The sequence below is a fragment of the Typopeltis vanoorti genome, chromosome 15 (genome assembly GCF_054136105.1).
Source record: "Typopeltis vanoorti isolate ZY-2024b chromosome 15, IOZ_Tvanoo_1.0, whole genome shotgun sequence".
Taxonomy (NCBI): Eukaryota; Metazoa; Arthropoda; class Arachnida; order Uropygi; family Thelyphonidae; genus Typopeltis; species Typopeltis vanoorti.
In genome coordinates this window covers 5415618-5437705 of record NC_143563.1, presented here as the reverse complement: position 1 = coordinate 5437705, position 22088 = coordinate 5415618, and the positions used below count along the sequence as shown (strand labels likewise).

The 22088-nt window shown below is 34.7% G+C and overlaps 1 protein-coding gene across 1 annotated transcript in view; it reads right to left on the bottom strand.

Annotated features, from left to right (window-relative positions):
- LOC150098323 (medium-chain specific acyl-CoA dehydrogenase, mitochondrial-like) overlaps positions 1–22088 on the bottom strand; it is a 179341-nt gene that overhangs the window by 83361 nt on the left and 73892 nt on the right. Inside the window, exons 8-9 of the mRNA XM_090405826.1 lie at positions 17029–17137; positions 1463–1534 (exon numbers count right to left, since the gene is read on the bottom strand). Coding sequence (XP_090261952.1) covers positions 1463–1534; positions 17029–17137 — 181 coding nt within the window. The remainder of the gene's footprint in view (positions 1–1462; positions 1535–17028; positions 17138–22088) is intronic.

Below are 22088 nucleotides of genomic sequence, written 5' to 3'. Positions count from 1 at the left end.
CTCTTTCATTTTTTCTTCATAAATCTTTGTGTATTTTAGTCTACAGTTCACATCTGAGAGCTGCTCAACTTTTATTCGCTTTAAAACTTTCTTACATGTTACATGTTCTTTTCAATATGAAATTCAATTTTATCCTGCTCAAGAGTAAATAGTGATCACTTCCAATTTCAAATCCCTCTGTACATTCTGGTGTCCTGAACCAGGGTGAAAACATCACTATCAACAACAGCATAGTCAATGAGACTTTTCTTATTCCTTGCCTCTTCTCTCCATGTGAATTTGTGTACATTTTTATGTTGGAACATGGTGTTAGTAATAACCAGTCCATGTCCTGAGCAGAAATCCAACAGATATTTGCCATTATTATTAGCTTTGCTCTTTTCTCCAAATTTTCCCAAAATATTTTTGTATGTCTCACAATCATTTCCTACTCTGCTATTTAGATCCACAATAAAGACCAACTTTTCCTTTTTCATTGTGTCAGTTGCTTTTTCTAAAGCCTCAAAAAATTCCTCCACTTCTACCTTAGTAGAACCTTCTGTGGGACCATAGGCACAAATAAGTCTCATTGTCCAGTTTCCCCATTCTCATATTTGCCCACATTACTCTACTTGAGACTGACTTCCATTCAAGAAGATTAGCCTCGTATTTTGTGTTGAATACTATGGCTACTCCTTCTTTTCCTTGATTGTCATTGCCTGAATATAACATTTTGTATTTATTGCTTAGAAAGATCTCACCAGTTTTGGTCTTTTTTTTGTTTCAGTCACCCCTATTATGTCGATCTGGTACTTATCTAATTCCTTAGCTAGCTCCATTTCTTGGCCATTCAGGCTTCTTATGTTGATAGTACCAATCTTTAACTCTGGTGATGTTGAACTAATTTTCACCTTCCACAATCTGATAATTTGATTCAGAAAGGCCAGGCACACTGTAATTATTAACTGCAGGCTTGTCATGTGTATGCTAAGCTTAGGTGTCCTTTCATTTTGTTTGATTGTATTATATTCTTGTAATTTCATAATGCATGTTTTATCTTGATATTATTTTGGATCTTAAGTTCAGTACTAAATAAAGAAAGTAATCTAACCAATTCCTTTTAAATAAACTGGAACGTTTCTACAAATATGAGGATCATCCAGTTTTTTTGTTTTTTTTCTGTCAATATTTTCTCTAAAATAAATTTTAATTGTTATTTAAACATTTTTTACTGATTAGTTATACAGGGACCACTTCATTACCATCATGCTCTGCTCTTTTATATAAGTGATCAAGTTTTCTCTCTACTCCAGCAAAAGTGGTATCACTGTAAAAGTATTTGCATAATATAGTTGCCACCCACATCATACAAGCATCCATCTTTCTGTGCAGCAAAAAGACTTGGTTATGCCTTATGTATATTACCACAAGTCTAACTGGTTCCTGAAATAAGTGAAAAAAGAATCAAAGTAATGTTTCTTACCTCCTCAGGTACTTCAACATCTTCAAATATAACTCCTCGAGTATCAGAAGCCCGCTGTCCCATATTCCATTCCTGCAACAGAAATATAATATTTATTCCTTTCATAGAAATATATTCTTGTCTACTTATGCATTAGGTAATGACCTGAAGCAGACCAAGTAGTGGCTTTTATAGACCAGAATACAACTTAATTCAAGATAATTTTTGTCAAACAATTATTTTATAATTTAATGAAAATCCAAATTTAAAAAAAAAAATAAATAAATAAAGCTCCATATGTTCCAGAATTAAGCATTGCAATTTTTTTTATTTTTTATTCCTAATTATAGTTGGAAGAATACTTCACAGGTTTTGTGACAGTCTGTACTTTTACAATTTTGCTTCTGGAGAACTATATAAAAATCTTTAATCATATCATAAAATGAATAATCTATATAACATAATCTGCAGTTCTTTGTGGTTCACTTCCGTGGTCTCCCAAAATTACTTACTTGAAATAAATGATTATGAAGTAAATTTTCTTGTATATATTTTCTACTAGTTTAGATATTATGCAGCAATTTTAAAGTAGCAATACTTTTGCTATAATTTATTATTCAAAATATGTATAAGTGCATGCATTAAAAGTGAATTTCAAATTTCTGCACAACAGAATTATAATTACTATTTTACTAAAAGTGGGATAAAGTGTACATATCAATTTATATGAGAAAACATTGTGTTGTCACATAATGTAAAATGTATTCTATAATAACAATAGTTACAATATTCTATTATTATCATTGACTAAGTAAGAGTCAAGTAATATTAACTATTACTGTTATTATCAAATTTCATTTCTAATGGAAAATGAATGAAAACCATTTATAATTAGAATATGCAATTTAGAAAAAAATACTACAAAGCAATCCTCAACAGAAGATGCTCATGTTCTCTCACAATATTCAAATTTTGTTTTGCATTAAATACTAGCTTTTATCAGTTTTATTTAAAAAAAAAACATTCTGTTTAACACAATCCCATCTAATGCAACTGGTTTTGGATATTTGCTTATTATAAGACTGTTTTTTAGTAAATAGGAATACGGTTTGCTGATAGTGAAACTTTGTCTTTTAAATTTTTATAGTAGTGTGTGCCACAGAAGAAATTTTTAAAGTAGCACTAATAAAATTTTTTACTACAAAATAGCAAAGTAAAAAATAATGTTGTTATGGCATACTCAAAGGGAACAAATATTCTGTATACACAGAAATACCAAACATTATTTCATGATGTTTAGCTTTCTTCCTTCCTTTTTTCTTAAGGACAGAGAATAACATTAACCTTCATATCTAACTTTCATGACCTAAGACTTTAAGTATAGACAATAACAGGCAATTTATTTGTAAATAAGACAGTTTTAGTTTATTTCAATTTCCTAAACAACTGAATACTGGAAGACCAGGAGAGAAAAGAAAGCAGTGGTTGGAATAATCAAATAGCAAAGAAATAGTATGGATATAGATAAGAGCATAATTATTTCATTTCTTGGGGAGTGTGTGAGGGGGGGGGGGGGGAATTGTGATTGGAATACTTCAAAATGAACAAAAAAGTTAAATAAATTCTACATAAGATATATGTCTCATAATTTTACCATATATTTTACAATGGTTAAGGAACTGAATTATTATTAGTGAAATACACACTCTATAAATAACAAACAACGAAAATAATGTGTTTCGTTTTTCAACTGCAAATTAATTTGACATGCTAACGAATATAAATTTGTGACGTTTGAAAAATTAGCCTCAAAATAAGAATGTAATATGATTTAACATAATTTCTTCTTCAGAAAAGTAGAAAGTTTTTTCACAAACAAGAGCATCTAAATCTAAGTATAACATGATATGCATATTTCCATATATCAGAAAAGTGCAAGAAAAAAAAAATAATGTTCAAACCATATTTTTTTCGATATATTTCATTGAATAACTTTATTGAATGCAGATGGTACATGACTGTCGGAAGCTAAGGAGATTGTTAAGTCATAAACGAGTGCTCACTTTGCTAAGATATATAAACCAGGCATATGTAACAGTTCTTGCATAACCTGGATAAGAATTTGTCAGTAGGGACAGATGGAATATCAGCCCGTTTGCTAAAGGAATGTTCAGCTGAATTGGCTAGGCCTTTCACACATTTGTATAACTTGAGAAGTTGATAAGAACTCACATACAGAAATGGTCAGACAAGCATTCTATACTATGCAGGGAACAGCACGAGTTTACTAAAGGAAGGTCATGTTTTAGCAATTTGCTCATATCTTATAACAATGCTATGGCCGAGTTGGATAAAGGGAATGGATACACTATAATAATGTTGGATTTTTCTAATGCATTTCATAGGATACCACACAATAGGCTGTTGCACAAACTGGAGAATATGGGATTGGAATATAATTGACTTAGATTAGGGGGTATATATATACCCCCTGATATATAGTTGACAGACAGATATCAAAAAGTGGTATACAGTGGGTGTGAATCTGCCAGATTTAAGGTAACCAGTGGTATACCTCAGGGTTCAGTCCTTAGGCCATTATTGCTCAATCCATACATTAATGACATCAAGCAGGGTATACATCAGATTTGCAATTGTTTGCTGATGATGCAAAGTTAGGCAGGGCAATCAGGGGTGCTACTGATATTCAGCAATTACAAAATAATTTGAATAGACTGGAAATCTGGGCAAACGAAAATGGCTATCAGTTTAATATTAGTAAGTGTAAAGTTATGCACTTTGGCATGATTAAAGTTCCAGCAGCATATTATATTAGCAGGGTTATGCTACAAAAAACTGAAGAGGCAAGGGATCTTGGTGTATTGGTGGATAATAATTTAAGTTCAAAGGTCACATAGCAAAAGTTGCAAATACAACTCAGAGGATAATTGCTATGCTGAAGTGAACCTTGACATGCAAGGATAAGGAAGTGATTTGCCTCTTTATAAGGCTTTGATAAGACCACACCAGCATTACTGTGAGCAAATTTGGTCTCCTGGGTTCCAAGGGATAAAGAAGCTGTGGAAAGGGTGCAAAGAAAAGTTACAAAGATTATAACCAGATTATGGGATTTATAAGGACAGATTGTGAGTATGTGGATTGCAGACTCTGGTTAACAGGAGAAAGAGGGATGATATGATAGAGGTCTATAAACTTTTGAATGGGTGTTATAGCATTTCAAATGATGAAATTTTTCATTATATGGAAGGTGGGGAGAGAGAACACGGGGGGGGTATCCATGGAAGTTAAGGCTGTTAAGGGGTAAGAGCAAGGTTTTGCTCCCAGAGAGCAGTGAGTGGAATAATTTGTCCTTAGGGATAGTGAGTGCATCTAGTGTAAATGAATTTAAGGGAAAGTATGATAGCTGGGTTGTGTATTTTACAGCCTCCCTCGATGAGTCCTTGACTCCCTGGAGGACTGAGATAATAATAATAAATATTGCTTAACACCTTTTTTTTTTTTCAAAATATTTTAAAATCATTTTTTAACATAAGCTTTCTAAATTACCTTGAAAAGAATTTCCACAATATTTTAAGTAACTCATGTGAATATAACTCTTGGAAACAACCAAACTTCCTTGGAATCTCCAACAGTGGAAATTGCAAGTAAAACAGTTCACTCTTCAAGTCAAGAGGTCATAAAGGTTGCAACTCAGTACAGTTGAATTAATGTCATTCTTATACTTTTCAATGTTCAGTTGTCAAAAAATAGCTAGAATATAATCATGTGCACTTTCTTTTCAAAAAAAAACATTACAAATAACATTTCGTTCTAAACCTCAATGAAAAAGAATGACAATTTTTCTTATTCTTCTTATTTAGTACTTTCTTATAGTACAAAGAAGAAATCACTGTACATTTGAAAAATACATTTCCTGCTAGTTTAGATATGTGGCATTTTTGAAGTAGCTATACTTTTCCTACTATTTTGCAGCGAAATGTAGGAGCATGTTTCCCAAGTGATTTACATTTGTAACAATTGTCTGGTGAACAGTTTTGAAAATGAATTATTTGAAATAACTGTAGGTTAAATAGGCAGGTAAATCCCCTAATTAAAAAAGTTGAATAATACATATGCACTTTTTTTTAAAAAAAAAATTCAAATCCTTCTTTGTTTCCAAGAAAACTACTAAATAATTTATAATTTTTCAATAATAAAAGTGAAATTCATTATTATAAATTAAGACAATCATTTTAACATAAATACTGTATCAGCATGTAAAAGAAATATCTATTTCTTATTTATGAATTTAGGGACACAAAACACACGTATTGAAAAGATTATTTTACTGATTATTAATAAAATAATAACTTGACGTTTCGACCCCTGTATTGAGGTCATCATCAGAAGGATACGTGTGTATAAGAACCAAGCTACATGCTGTTGCACTCTATACAGGTAAATTAAATCGACATTGTTAACTAATCTTTTTCTTAGCCTGCCCTCTAGTGATTAAAAAAAAATCATCAATAAAAACTACAATAAACTCTGCTAAAGTCCTCACGTACTAAGATTCTTTTGGAATTATACAGTTCATATTGTTATATTACGATAATCTTCTGGATTTGTACAGTACAGGTTGCTATTGAATGTTCAGAGAAAAAAAAAAAACACTTCAAGTCTTCTTGTATTGAGATTTTTCTTTGTGGTTGCTATGAAGGTTGCAGATGGGTCCTCCACATTCTTGGAATTGTTAGACCATCATTTTTATTCAGATTTGCATCATGTTTGAGAATTTCACATGCTTCCTTGAATTTCTGCTCGAACCAGGTTTTGGTGCGGTGTAGAGACTTGATATACCTTTCCAATCGATTCTGAGGTATGTTTGTGTGGTCAGAAAGGCCAGTTTTTCCAAAATGGAGGCATTTTATGTGTCGTTTGTGTTCATCATTCCTGATTGGGATAGCTCAAACTATTTGTTCAAATGAACAAGCTCCTAACCATGAATATGAGACTATCAAACATACCTCTATAAAAAATGGATACAGTATAAAAACCATTCACAAGATCCTCCACAAAGATACCACAAATAACAAAAAATATTTCATGGCCTGTTCTGGCCTTAGAAGTCATCGTTGAATCTTTTAAGAGGACATCCTAGTTTTCTTTTTCCTAATGGCTTGTACTTTAAGGCTTGTTTTGGTAATCTTTCTCTTTTCATTCTTTGAACGTGTTCCATCCATTTATGTTTATATTTTTTAATTTTTTCTATTACTGGTTCTTGGTTTAATTCTTTCATAATTTCTTCATTTCTTTTGTAATCAAATAGGGTATACTTTGCAGTTTTTCTCATAAACTTCATTTAAGCTGTTATTAATCTCTGTCTTTTTTGTTTTATTGTCCAGATTTCGCTTCCATACATTAAGACTTGTAGGGCTAATGTATTGCATACTTTTAGTCTAGTTTGCTTTTGAACTAGGTTTGGTTTAAATACAGAGTTAATTACACCTGTTCTATGATCTTGTTATCTATTACTATTTTAGTTCTTGCTGGATCTTGTCCTTTAAAGGCCATAGTTTTTGATTTTTCTGTGATATTATCATACCATAATCTTTGGCTATCTCATTTAGATCTAAAATAGCTTTATGTAAGTTATCTTCAGAATTTGAAATTATTTGGTCGTCTGCAAAAATGAGAGTGTTTAAGTTCACTGTAGGAGAAAGTTTAATTCCTTGATGTAAATTTTTATTTCATTTAAGTCATCATCATCAAATTCCTGCCATGTACCCACAACGGGTGTACAGGATATGATAGTACTAAATGAAAAAATATATCATTACTAACTTCCTATTTACAATTTTCCTCCAAATCAGTCTGTTACTTGTCAAGACTCCAACATTATCAGATCTTATATTTCTATTATCTAAGGCACTTTGTACCGTATCAGTCCACCTATATCTCGGCCTTCCTCTGGGTCATTTTGCTGCCAACCTGGCAGAGAACACTTGTTTTGCTAATCTTTCCTCGCCCATTCTGTTTAGGTGACCATACCACCTGAGATTAGCTCTGCTAATGCATTCCTGGATGCTGACAATGTCAAGTTCTTTCCTAATATCCTCGTTTTTAATAGGATATTGCCATTGATGCCATCTGTTCACGCCTATAATCTTTCTCAGAACTCTCATATCTGCGGTCTCTAGTCTTTGGTCAAGTGTTTTACTTCTCACCCAGCTCTCAGATCCATAAGTTAAAACTGGTTTGAACACTGTCTTGTATACAACTAATTTAGTGTTCTGACTAATTTCTCTCTTATTCCATATGAATTTATTCAACTGACTTCCCACTATACCAGCTTTGCTGATTCTGTTGTCTATTTCTATATTTAATTTACCATCTTCATTAAAATTGTGCCTAAGTAGCTGAAATGTTTTACTTGTTACACAGGTTCTCCATTCACAACACAGTTGACATTTTCAATGATTCTGCCTATTTTCATTGTCTTTGTCTTTTTATTGCTGACCTTTATACCATATCTATTACAACAGCTATTCGATTTAGTCAGAGAATCTTGCAGACTTGTAGCAGATTTATTTAGAAGTATAACATTGTCCGCATAAAGCAAAGAGCTGACATTAATATCTCCAATTTTGATATCATGTTTAATACCACTTTCCTTCATAATGTTATCCATATAGATAATGATTAACAGAGGGGATAATGTACATCCTTGTCTAACACCAGATTTAACATTAAACCATCTTCTGTACTTCTTTCAATTCTAACTGCTGACTTACAACTCAAATGAAGACTAAGTATTGCTTGATATAATGCCCCATTGACACCATATAACTGCAGCATATTGAATAGCTTCTCTCTTGGCACCTTGTCATATGCCTTTTCCAAATCGACAAAACTTAAATACAGTTCTTTGTTATATTCCTATGATTTCTCCACTATCTGTCGTAAAGTGAAGATCTGAACCTGAGAGCCTCCGTTTGGCCTGAATCCAGCTTGTTCTTCACCAAGCTTTTTTTCCACAATTCTTCTCAACCGTTTCTCAAGTATATTCGCATAGATCTTGCCAGGAACATTCAGTAGGGAAATACCTCTGTAATTCTCACATACAGTTTTAATTCCCTTTTTATATATGGGTACTATGATAGCTCTACTCCAATCATCGGGAATTCGTCCCTCTGTCCAGGCTTTCTGAACTATGCAGTGCACCACTGTAAGACTCTTATACCACCATACTTCAGCATTTCTGGTTGAATATCATCTACTCCAGCTGCCTTTCCACATTCCAAGCCTTTCATGGCTTTTTCTACTTCAAGTATGGATATGTATTCCTGCCTGCATGCCTGGTCAGTGTTTTTTTACCACCGTGCTGTCATCACAGCTTGTTTCATTTAGCAGTTTTTCAAAGTAATTACTCCATACTTCAAGGATATCTTTTTCTCCAGTTTTCATGTCACCTTTATCATCTCTAACTCCTTTTACAGCACTCTTTCCTCCATTCCTAAGCTTCTTCAACAACCTCCAGAATATTTTGCCACCTTCTCGATATTTATTTTCTATATTCTTATCAAAGTCCTCCCATGACTTTTGTTTAGCTAGTTTTACACAGTGTTTAGCATTCTTGCATTTGTCTCTATATTCTCTAAGAGCACAAACTGACTTATTTGACAGGAACTTTTGATATGCTTCTTTCTTTTCCTTCACTGCCTCTTTAACTTCTTGTGTTCACCAGGGAGTTTTGATTTTTTTTATCCTTGCAGACAACCTCACCACATGCCTCTCTGGCAGAATCAATCAATCTTTTCTTCAGAGGTAGCCACTGAATCTCCAAGGTTTGATTCCTGTTCTCAAACTCTTTCATTTTTTCTTCAACAATCTTTGTGTATTTTAGTCTACAGTTCATATCTGAGAGCTGCTCAACTTTTATTCGCTTTAAAACTTTCTTACACGTTATTCTTTTCAATATGAAATTCAATTTTATCCTGCTCAAGACTAAATAGTGATCACTTCTAATTTCAAATCCTCTATACACTCTGTTGTCCTGCACCAGGAAGAAAACATCACTATCAACAATAACATAGTCAATGAGACTTATCTTATTCCTTGCCTCTTCTCTCCATGTGAATTTGTGCACATTTTTATGTTGGAACATGGTGTTAGTAATAACCAGTCCATGTCCTGAGCAGAAATCCAACAGATATTTGCCATTATTATTAGCTTTGCTCTTTTCTCCAAATTTTCCCAAAATATTTTTGTATGTCTCACAATCATTTCCTACTCTGCTATTTAGATCCCCAACAAGGACCAACTTTTCCTTTTTCGTTGTATCAGTTGCTTTTTCTAAAGCCTCAAAAAATTCCTCCACTTCTATCTTAGTAGAACCTTCTGGGGGATGATAGGCACAAATAAGTCTCATTGTCCAGTTCCCCATTCTCATATTTGTCCACATTACTCTACTTGAGACTGACTGCCATTCAAGAAGATTAGCCTCGTATTTTGTGTTGAATACTATGGCTACTCCTTCTTTTCCTTGATTGTCATTGCCTGAATATAACATTTTGTATTTATTGCTCAGAAAGATCTCACCAGTTTTGGTCTTTTTTGTTTCAGTCACCCCTATTATGTCGATCTGGTACTTATCTAATTCCCCAGCTAGCTCCATTTCTTTGCCATTCAGGCTTCTTACGTTGATAGTACCGATCTTTAACTCTGGTGATGTTGAGTTGGGGTTTGTTTTCAGATTTGTTCCAGTAGCAGACTTTTTGCTGTTCGCCCTGGTTCCCTGGCGAAAACAACAGGGAACCTTGTTTAACCGGGCGACGCCCCAGCCGGCATGAAATTTTGTCATGTTGTACCATCATTTTTTTATTTTGGTTTAACCAATAAGAATACAATTTAGTCGGCTAAATCCCAAATTGCCAGCCCATCCTTGTTCGTTCAGTAACAAAGTAGATACCCAACAGGGTGCACCACGAGAAGGTGAGGATTGGACATTAGGTCAGAAGCCCTGGTTGGTTCTCCGCATTCCTTTAAAGGCTATGTGGAGGTCTCCTCTCAGTTATACAGCTTTGACCCTTAAGCACCCCTTTCATTTAAGTAAATATTAAAAAGAGTTGCTGAGAGGGTACATCCCTGTCGGACCTCTTGGTTTATCTCTCTCTCGTATATGATAGCTCGTGATTTAATCTTATTTGTATATGATTATTTTCATATATACTTGTGATAGCTTTTAGGATATTATTTGTTATTTGTCTTTCTTTTAACTTTGTCAAATGCTTTTTCAAAGTCAATAAATGCAATATGTGTTTCTAAGTTGTATTCTCTTCTTTTCTGTGTTATTAATTTCAGGCAAAAGGCCGGATCTATACATGATCGTCCTTTTCTAAATCCATTCTGTACTTCTAAAATAAAGTTTTCGGAATATTTCATTAGTTTGCTATTTAAGATTCTGCTATATATTTTGTAACAGAAATTTAGTATACTGATACCTCTATAGTTTTTAGGGTCATCTCTATGACCTTTTTTAAAGATAGGAATCACAATTGCTTTCTATTGGGGGTGGGGGACCAGTCGAATAAATTTTATTTAAAAATGATACGAGTCTTTCTTTGAATCTTGTTCCTGCGTATTTATATAGTTCTGAACCTAGCTTATCTTCTCCAGGTGATTTTCCGTTTCTTGTTTCTCTCAGGCTGATTTCTAATTCTTCTTTAGTTATTTCCTTTTCATTAATTGTTTGTCGTCTTTTTTAAAAGATTTGTCTGTCCACAATTCTATGTAGTAATTTAGAAATTCTTCTAATTTCAATTCGGTGTTTAATTTTACGTTTTATTTGGTATCTGCATTGAAGTGTTTCAAAATCTTATATACGTTGGGTCTTATTTTATATAAATCATGTTCTAAATTAGAAACAAATTTATTCCATGATTCTCTATGTCTTTTTCTGACTTCTCTTTTAGCTATGGCTCTTATTCTTTTATATTCTATTTCATCTTCTAATCTTTTACTGCTTAACCGTTTGCGATAGGCTTCTTTTTTCTTTTCGATTATTTCTTTGATTGTATCATCCCAGACCATCAGTTTTTTCCTTTTATTGAATTTTTTGGTCTTTCCTAAGCTTTCATTTGCTGCTGCATTTAGTGTCATTTTTATATTAAGCCATTCTATTTCTATTCTTCATTTTGTTTTATTTTATCTAGATATTGGTTAATTCTTTGTTCATATAGCCATTGTACATTTGTGTCATTCAATAGTCTAGTTTTATAAACAAATGTTTCAAATTTTCTTTCTGTTCATTTAGGTGGCAATCTTAATTTTATTTTAACAAGTAAGTGATCACTGCTTATTTCATATCCTCTGTGAACTCTAACATCTAGTGAAAATTTTGATAAAATAATCTAATATTGATTATTTTATCTTGTTTATAGAAGGAATTCATTATTTTTAGGTTATTATAAACTGTAAAGTCAACCAATTTTTAACCATTCCTGTTTAGAGTATGTTCTCCATGTATTCCTATATTATTATTAATTTTCGTGTTTCCAATTCTTGCATTTAAGTCTCCTGCTAAAATTATGTAATCATTTTTTATTTATTTTATTATACATGTTTTGTAGCTGATTATAAAAATCAATATTATCCTGTTCTCTTCTTTCTTCTGGGGCATATAAACCAATTATTGTTAAATAGCCTCTATCTATTTTTATTCTAGCTTCTATTATTCTTTCATTCCATAATTTATAATGTTTTAACTGTCTTGAAAGGGAGTTATGAATCCAAATCATGACTCCCTCCATGAAACCTCCCCAGGTTGATGTCTAAGACTATTAAAATCACCTGTTTTGATCCTGTCTCTTTGATACTCTTGCATGTCTATTCATCTTCCAAGTCAAAACCACATGGTCACTCTCTCCAACTGGTGGGAGATTTGTCATCTCAGTTTCATATCTTTATTATATCAAGTCTTCTGATGCTATGACCAAATCCAAAACTCTTGAACTTCTTGTTCCCTCTATTACATGTTGCCGAAGATATTTGTTCCTCAAGAATTCAGGAAATTCCATTCCCTTATTGCTACATGCATCTTCCTCTCCCCAATTTATACTGCTGTAGTTAAAATTTCCCATAACAATCATTCTTGCACTTGCCAAGCTCAACTGACTCAACATCTCCTGGTCCCCACCCTCTGTGCTCCTTGGCTTGTATCAACACCTCACTAAATATCCCATCATGCCCATCTCTACCTTACACCATATGCGTTAAAAATCATTAGTCACTGCCTTTCAAAGCCTCCACTCTCAGAGGACACAAGTCATCACTTATCATACACAGTACTCCACCACCATGCTTTCCCTTCTTATCCTGCCGAAAAAATTATCCTGCTACTTCTATTCCTGTTATTATATCCTCTTCTGTCGACCACGTCTCAGTGATCCCAATAATCTTTGGCGGCTGATGCTATCAGTGCCACCAATTCCTCTCCTTTATTCCGGATACTCCTGGCATTAGTATTGTTAGATCCTGAATGAAGGAATCTTGCAAAGAAATCATTCATTCAGAATCCAACATATTAAACTTACAAAAAATGAGAAATACCTGCACATCAGCTAAAATTAAAAGTGAAACTTCTTCACTTTATGTATAAAATTTGCATTCCTTATTTCATGTATGATATATTTAATCTATTGTGTTCATATTAAGATTTTATTAGAGTATGTTTTATAAGAGGGATAATCTGACTTAATTTAAGCCTCACTTAAGCTGTGTAAAATTAACTGTGAGTCATCAAATAGTTACTAAATAATAATTCTTGGAAGGTATAAAACTACATTTGTACAGCGTAACGTATATTGATGCGAATTCTGGGAATACAAGAGCATAACAGCATCGGGAAAAAGCAAGGGGTGAAAAGATATGGGTCGTGTGCAAAGGGGACTGAGGAAAAAGAGGGCGCTCTAAGGAGGAATATAAGAGGACGAGCGCCATATCGGAAATGTCTCTTGTCATATCGTTTTCCTGTTTGGTAGCTCAGAAGTTAGTGGAAGTTTGCGTAAAGGGGGGGGGGGGATGAAGCGTCTGTGCTAAGATAAGATGTCGGACAGCAGGCTTTCTTGAAATTGGAGAAGGATTCTACGCAGAGCTGAAGGAAAAAAATTTCCAGTCCTAGCAGAATCAAGCTGTTGCTGAGAAGTCCCATTGAGCTGTTCCTGAAACGCAAAGATTTAAGTCCGTTTTCGGCAGAAATAATGAAGATAGCGTAACCCCTACATTGCTGTATGGACAGCCAATACACAAGAAGTAACCAGACATACACATGGTGCTGAAAGACGCGAAAAAAGTTTGGTAAGGTAAAATTACTCTATTTTGTGCATAAAATTCATTAGAAGAGAGATTGTTGGCGAATGTGAAATTAAGAACAGTATTCTCAAGAACTCTGCGGACAGTCTCCAATTAGAAAGTTAACCTCTTTTGAGAGAGTAAGAAGAATTGTTTGGGAAAGATCTTTAGTAATTGTATGTGATAGGATTAACTTAATGAGATCAGAATTGTGGATTTTAACTGAGTAACATTAGAATGTTTGTTTATATTATCTCATGAATAGCATTACAGAAAGGAATTTTAGTTTAACTCATATCATTTGCTATTTATCTCAATATGCAGTTATTGTGTTTTGCATGCTTTATGACCTTCAATTAATTTAGAATATGTTAACCTCTTAACTCGAGTTTCATTTAGTATTGAGCCATAATTGAGTGTATGAATTTTGTATTCTGTTTAGATATTCCAATAAATGTCATATTTACATAAACCTGAGTCATGCCTGATTACGATTCCAAACTACCACTTATAAAAATAGAACCTATTTTGGCGGGAAGGAATTAGAAAGTGTATATAATTATAGATTTAGGTCACGACTGCAATAGTCTGAATCTATACAGCAGCATTAAAGTAAAGTATTGTGTGAGAACGGCTAAGAGTCTAGTATTGTCTCCCTGAGTAGGAACCTTTTCTACTATAGGATACTGGCTGGCGCAGCATAACTAAAATTTGCCAGTATCCGAAGAGGAAACAGTCCTAGACATAAATAGATGTAAACATATTAGGCCCGATATCTGAAGAAGAAAATAGCGATAGAAAGATATAAAGCAGTAAAATATAGAGAAAGCAACGACATAACTATAGAGCAGCTTGTAGGATTTTAAATGAATAAGGTTTTGAATAAGAAAGGACATAATCAAGTAACAAAAGAATTAAGTACAAATCACATATAAACAAAATATTTAACAGTATAAAGCCTAAAAATGCCACTGTTTCTATACCCAGCATTATCTCCTCTAGAATCCACTGGACTCAGCGTTACCTGATGTTGTCCTCCTCCTCTCAAGTACCCATTCCCACAAGAGGCCACCCCTGCTACCATCCACCTTGGGCATTCTAGTTTCCCTGCATCGACACACTGACTTGTTCAGAACAGCAATCTCTCGAGATGCCTACGTCTTTCCTCATTCAAATGCAAGCGGTCTCTCGCATACAATTCCTGTTCTCAAATACCCTCCAACCATCCACATATTCCAATCTTCTCTTCTGACACATTCTAGCTATTATGTTCTTCAATATTACTGCTCTTCTGCTCAGCTTGTCACTATCCTACCTAGGCAACATGCACACTATCTTTCCTCTGTGTCTTCTTTCATACAACCTCAAGCAAGAATCTCATATCTCTCGCTGCCCAATTTACATTACGTCTCAAGTCATTTGTTCCTACCATCACTATCATCTCATCCACCCTTTCATCCCTCTTAATTGCCATAGCTACACTTTGTCGTTCCTCCAGGCAAATACTCCTAACGCATCCTATGTTGCATGCCATGGATCACTGAGTCCCCCATACATGACACCTCTTACCCTATTCCTTGATTCCTCCCATGCATCCCTCTCTCTCCTGTAACACTTTCTCTCTGTGTTCCCCTACTTACCTGCCTTCCTGACAACACTCTATCCATAGTTCCTGTGCTCCCTCATATTCTTCTCATTCCCACTCTCCTACTGTTTCCATTCTCTCCTCTTCTATCATTCCCATTCCTCTCTCTCATTCCCTCTCTCTTCCACTTATCCCATTCTCTCCTCTTCTATCATTCCCATACCTCTCTCTCATTCCCTCTTCCACTGTTCCCATTCTCTCCTCTTCTATCATTCCCATACCTCTCTCTCTCATTTCCTCTCTTCCACTTATTCCATTCTCTCCTCTTCTATCATTCCCATACCTCTCTCTCTCATTTCCTCTCTTCCACTTATTCCATTCTCTCCTCTTCTATCATTCCCATACCTCTCTCTCTCATTTCCTCTCTTCCACTTATTCCATTCTCTCCTCTTCTATCATTCCCATACCTAACTCTCTCTCATCCCCTCTCTTCTACTGTTCCCATTCTCTCCTCTTCTATCATTCCCATACCTCTCTCTCATTCCCTCTCTTCTACTGTTCCCATTCTCTCCTCTTCTATCATTCCCATATGTCCTTTATTATGTTATGTATAATAGAGTTCTGAAATGGTGGAGGACTTTGTGACATGCCATTTGTGATTGCAGCTGCATCCGACATCATTCCTTACTACCAAGTAACTACTAAACTAATCGCTAAAAATATATATGAACACTGTATCATAGATAGATAGATATATATATATATATCTATGCTAAATATAAACATACATATAAATATAATGCTATATTCAACTATAATGGAAGCGAAAACTTATCTTCTCTTCCACCGCCAATGTTGCCAACTGTGACCTCGCCTTCCATTAATAAGATCATGTTTTAACATTCCTCACACTAAAATCACTGATTTTGTGAGGATACTAGATATCCATACAGAAAACTATAATGTGCAATGATGGTTAATAAACAAAGGATTAATCTGATCACCAGATAAGTATTTTTTGTATAGCAAACGGTACTACAATACTTGAATATGGTGAAATATGTCTTAAAAAATAAATACTGAATAAAAAATTCTCCTAAGACCTTTATTCCTCAAAGTTGCCTAAACTCTTTTAGCACCAATTTTTGGAAATAATATACAAGTAGCCAATCAAAACTGATAGTTGAGTCCATGGATGCTAATGACTTTAAAGACTTCAGGATAACAGTGCAGCAGACAACTGCTGCCATCTTGCATTCCTAAACCACAACTGAAATTAGTATCTGAAACAGTATGAATTCTACAGCCCATTTTTTTCTGTAGATACAGGGATAAACTGCTGTGAAGAAAAGAAGAAAAAAAAAACTTGCCTACACCAACGACAGTAATTCTAGAACTCTAGAAATGGCTGAGAAAAAGAAAAAAAAAAAGTCTAGAAAAAGTTCCTGTAAATATATTGTATAGAAATTAATCTATAAGTCTTTCTTTTGGCAATCTATCATTATGGAACCAAAAATGTCACTAAACTACCAAAATAAAATAATAAAAATAAATCCATCCAGTCAAGTGATAGGCAGATGAATAGTGTCAATATGCTTATGAATTTAAGACTTCACATAAGAGGATTAGGCTTCATGAATCAAACATTTACCTTTCTTCCAAGAGACACCCCTGCTGAGTCAGCATCCACAATGAAACCTGTAAAAGCTTTGCTGGCTGGCATACCTGGATCAGAAATTGATCGTGCTAAGACAAAATACCTGAAAGTAAGAAAATGAATCTTTAATACTTAAAATTTTTTAGCTACATTTAAAATTATCCAAGAAAATTCAACTATTAAAAGGAATTACAACGAACTCTTACAAACATTTTTGTCCCAATTAATTCATGTAGATAAAACCAGAATTTCTGTTGCATCTGCAGTTCTGGAACATGGACTTTCAGGGATTTATTTATTGATTGATTGATTTGGGATTTTATGGCACAAGGACACGCTGTGCCAGGACATGGGGTCTTGGTAAGTAAATAGTTACAAGTAGAAAAATTAGTGAATAATACAAAATACATGTACAAATTATTAAAATGTAAATGATTAAATAAAATGTATATAAAAAGTTTAGTATATACAACGTGGCATCTACATAAATACAAATCCATAATCAAATGTCTTTGAATAAATTAATGGCTTTTAAAAATCTAAAAATGTGCAATCTGTCTGATAACATTTGGCTGAGTATATATCAGGTCATCCCAAAAGTAATGTTTTTAGCATTGAGTTTTGAAAGGATATAAAAGATAAATCACTTGCTAATTTAATCTAGTATATATTCTCCAATTGAATCAATAATGCTCTTCTAACATTGTGGAAGCTTCGTAATACCATTTCTTTAGAATTCAGAAGGTTTGGAGACAAAGAAGTCGCCTAGGCAATTTCAGTGCTTCTAATGTATCATTCTAGGAACATGGCAAAAATGAGAAAGTATGATATGGTGCTGGATGGTAAGACCCCCCCCAGGCCTGAAGGTATCCAAACATGCAACTGGGGAAGAACAGACCTCTTCCACAAGTAGAACTATTTTTTTTTTTTTTTTTTATGCGTCCAGGTTAAACTCGGAAGGAAGCTTGGTCACGGATGTTGCTGGTTGGAAAAGTAAGGCTCCCTGTTTCACAAGAAACCACAACATTGGCACTTGGAATGTTAGAAGTATGAACCAAGGTAAGCTGGAAATAATAAAGATGGAAATGGAGTACAAGAAGCTGGATATATTTGGAATAAGTGAACTTAGATGGACAGGAATGGGCCATTTTCGGTCAAGGGACTATATGGTGTTTACTCAAGACATGAGACAAGTCGTAAAAATGGAGTATCTTTCTTACTCAGGAAAAAGATGGCTAGGTATGTATTAGGTTATAATCTAGTGAGTGACAATCATTTCTCTCAGAGCGAGTGGACATCCAATGAATATGACTATCATTCAGGTTTATGTACCCACTACAGAGGCACCAGAAGAAGACACTGAAGAATTTTATGGCAAGTTACAAGAAGTGATTGATGCAACACCAAAGTGAGATTTATGGCTACTTATCAGAGATTGGAATGCAAAAGTGGAAGAAACTGAGGAACAAGGAAAACAGGTCATTTTGGTTTAGGTATTCGTAACACTGCAGGGAAGAGACTAGTTGAGTTTTGTGCAGAGAATTCTTTGTTAACACCTGCTTTAAACAGCACAAAAGAAGATTGTACACATGGATATCACCTGATGGACAATACAGAAATCAAATAGACTATATACTTGGACAAAGAAGATGGAGAAGTGCAATTCAGTCTGTCAAGACTTTTCTAGGTGCAGACTGTGGAACAGACCACGAGTTACTAGTGGTTACAATACATGTGAAATTACAGAAACTGAAAACAACACAAATGTCAATCAGATATGATCTTGGAAACATACCAGCTGAATACAATATTAGTACTGGAAGTTTTTTCCCACTTGGTTAGACTATAACAAATTTAGTTTAATCCTTTATCCAAGTGTAAGAAAACAAAGTTTGCGGCTGATCTTCAGGACTGAGGCAACTCATGGTAAAGGAGGACCAAGCTCTCATCACCCCAGTCTCAGTATCTCCCATGATGCAAAGCACATCTCCTTGAGAACATGTATAATGCTATGCATTAAGGGAAGGGCCACTACCCAGATCGGTTTCAATCTTTATTGAGGTGTCGTCAGTGGAAGCCAGACCCAGAAGTCTTGATACTAAGGCAGAAGCAATGGAGAAATCATATTTACCTACACGAGTTACCAAAAGGTGTACCAGCTTATTATTAAATTACTCTGGATTTAGAGAAAGATGTTGGAAGTTTTTTTCCACTTGGTTAGACTATAATAAATTTTGTTTAATCCTTTATCCAAGTGTAAGGAAACAAAGTTTGCTGCTGAAGTATCTTCAAGACTGAGGCAACTCACGGTAAAGATGGACCAAGAGCTCATCACTCATATAGGTAAATATGACCTCTCCATTGCTTCTGCCTTGGTATCACCACTTCTCGGTCTGATGATACCACCTTGCTAGCAGGATGCAAAGAAGATTTGGAGGAACTTATTATGAAAGTTAAAGAAGAAAGTGCTAAATATAGTCTTAAGCTTAACCTCAAAAAGACAAAAATTATGGAAACATGTGAACTTAATGATTTTGAAGTAGATGGGGAGAAAATGGAAGCAGTTAACAATTTTGTGCTCCTAGGATTCCGAATTGATAAAGATGGTTACTGTACTGAACAAGTTAGAAGATTATTACTCGGCAAGATCTTTAAAGATAAAGATATTAGTCTCACAAGAAAAATCAGAATTGTGAAAGCAATAGTATTCCCTGTGGTACTGTATGGATGTGGAAGTTGGACCCTCGGGAAGAGTGAAAGAAGATAGATGCAATTGAATTATGGTTTTGGAGACGCTTACTAAGAATACCATGGACTGGAAAGCAAACCAATAAATCAATGAAAGACAGAATAAAGCCAGATTGCTCCCTCAAAGCTATGATCATCAAGCAAAAATTGTCTTATTATACAAGCAAATGACAGTCTGGAGAAGATGATGGTGCTTGCTAAAGTTGATGGAAGCAGGAGAAGAGAAAGACCAAGAATTAGATGGGTGGATGGATGGAGTTAAAAAAGCAAATGGAATGCGCTTGGAAATTCTGAAAGATATGGCCAGGGACAGATCTGAATGGAGAATGTATGTTCATAAAATTACCAGGAGTGGAAAACGACTTGATGGAACATAACACAATGTATCATATTGTTTTATATTAATGAAATGTTGCAAACTTTGAAATAAGTGGTAATCTGAAATTGCAAGATCAGAAGAATACACAGGATGTGGAAACTTTTCCCAGCTGAGTTCCTCCATCTTGGTACAGGTGATTTTTGCACTATAAGGGCATTTGTTATGGTAAAAAACAACACCCTTTTGACTGACCAGAGAACACCTCTTTTCTTTCAGTTTTACATTCAATCAATCGAGTTGTTCATAGTATACCTCATCTGTGATTGTTTGGTTTTGTGGCAAGAGTTCGAAGTGTATAATACTAGCTATATACCACCAAATGCTTAACAAAATCTTCTGAAGATGAAGGTCTTGTTTTGACTGAGGCTGTTCCCCTGAATGAATCCACTGCCTTTGGCACTTCTCATCACTGGTAACTACACAACTCAAAAACAGAGATTTAACCTCTAGAGAATGAAGAATAATACAGATGTTGATGCATTCTCTTTGAATATTCGTCGGTTCAGGAGGAACCCACTTGCAGAGCTTAGACACTATTCCAAGTTCTTGCAAATGACAATGGATGGTTGCTGATGATGAATTAAGATCTTTTGCTAAATCTTCAACAGTTGTATTGGCAATAGCAGCTTCCAACATATCATTATCAAGAGAGACAGGGCACCCACCCAGAGCAAAGAGAGTCTTTCAAGCTAAAGTCCCCTTGTCGAAATTTTTGGAACCAATGCTGGCACTTTCGCACATTCAAAACATTACCGGCATACACTTCTTGCGCATTTTTTTTTTTTTTTTTACAGTGTTAGCAGCACTGTTGCCTTTTTTGCACTCATTAAGCATTGATGTGCTCTTCAGAGAGCTCCATAGTAATAAAGGGTTATTTCAACAATAACTTATGTATGATGCTCTTGTAAGGTGGAATTCCTTAGAATGGGGCTGCCTCAGCTTAGCAGTACTTATAAAGCTTTAAAAATGTATGTTTAGACAAGCTGAGACATGTTTGAACAAGTACAGCATAAAATGACATTACTTTGAGGATGATCTGATAGGGCTCAGCCAGATAAGTTAAAATGCAATTTCTCTCTTGTGTGAAGCACTCGAATTCCACCAGAATGACTAATGGTAAGACAGGTATTGCATTTTCCATACATAGGTGAGTCATCAGCCCTCAGCAAATAAGAATATGCGAGATGACTGTGACCTATGCAGAGCCTAGCAAGAACAACTTCCTCTTTTCTATTAAAATGTTGACTAAATTGCCAGTGCTTAATGTCAAGCTTAATCTCAGGTAATTTGTTCATCAGTGCTTCCTGTTGTGAATACTACCACTGTGCAATTAACTTTGATTTTATAATTGGTGTGTAGTCAGTATAAGGGACTGTCAAACAGTAGGTCAAGGAAGTATGAGCTGATCTAGCAACTGCTGCACCTGCAATGTCATTTCCCTTAATTTCAATGTGGCTGAGAATGCAACACAACTGGACATTGTGTTGGCCACATTGAAATTAAGGGATACTTGATATGCACAAGTGCAAGTGAATGGCATGCAATTCTGCTGTATAGTTACTGCAATCAGGTGAATCTGGTTAGAGACTGTAATGTTAGAGAACAAAGATCACTGATCTTGAACCATCAGTATAGATGGGCAAGAAATCAGAGTAAGCTGTTCTGTGTGTATTGAACAATTGAAGGCAGACAGATAAAGGTGTAAGAGACTTCTGTAGCTGGCAAAGTGAAAAGTTTGGTTTAACTTCCCTACCAGCCGATGTGGATGAAATAGTGAGACCAAATTGCACTTCTTATCAATCTTATTCAATAGGCGTTACAGAATCGTATCCAGATATAGCTGGACGTCTATAGACGTCATGGCCGGTTTTTTTTTTGGGGGAGGGGGGTTAATGCATGTAATGATGACAGCACTCATGCCAATAGC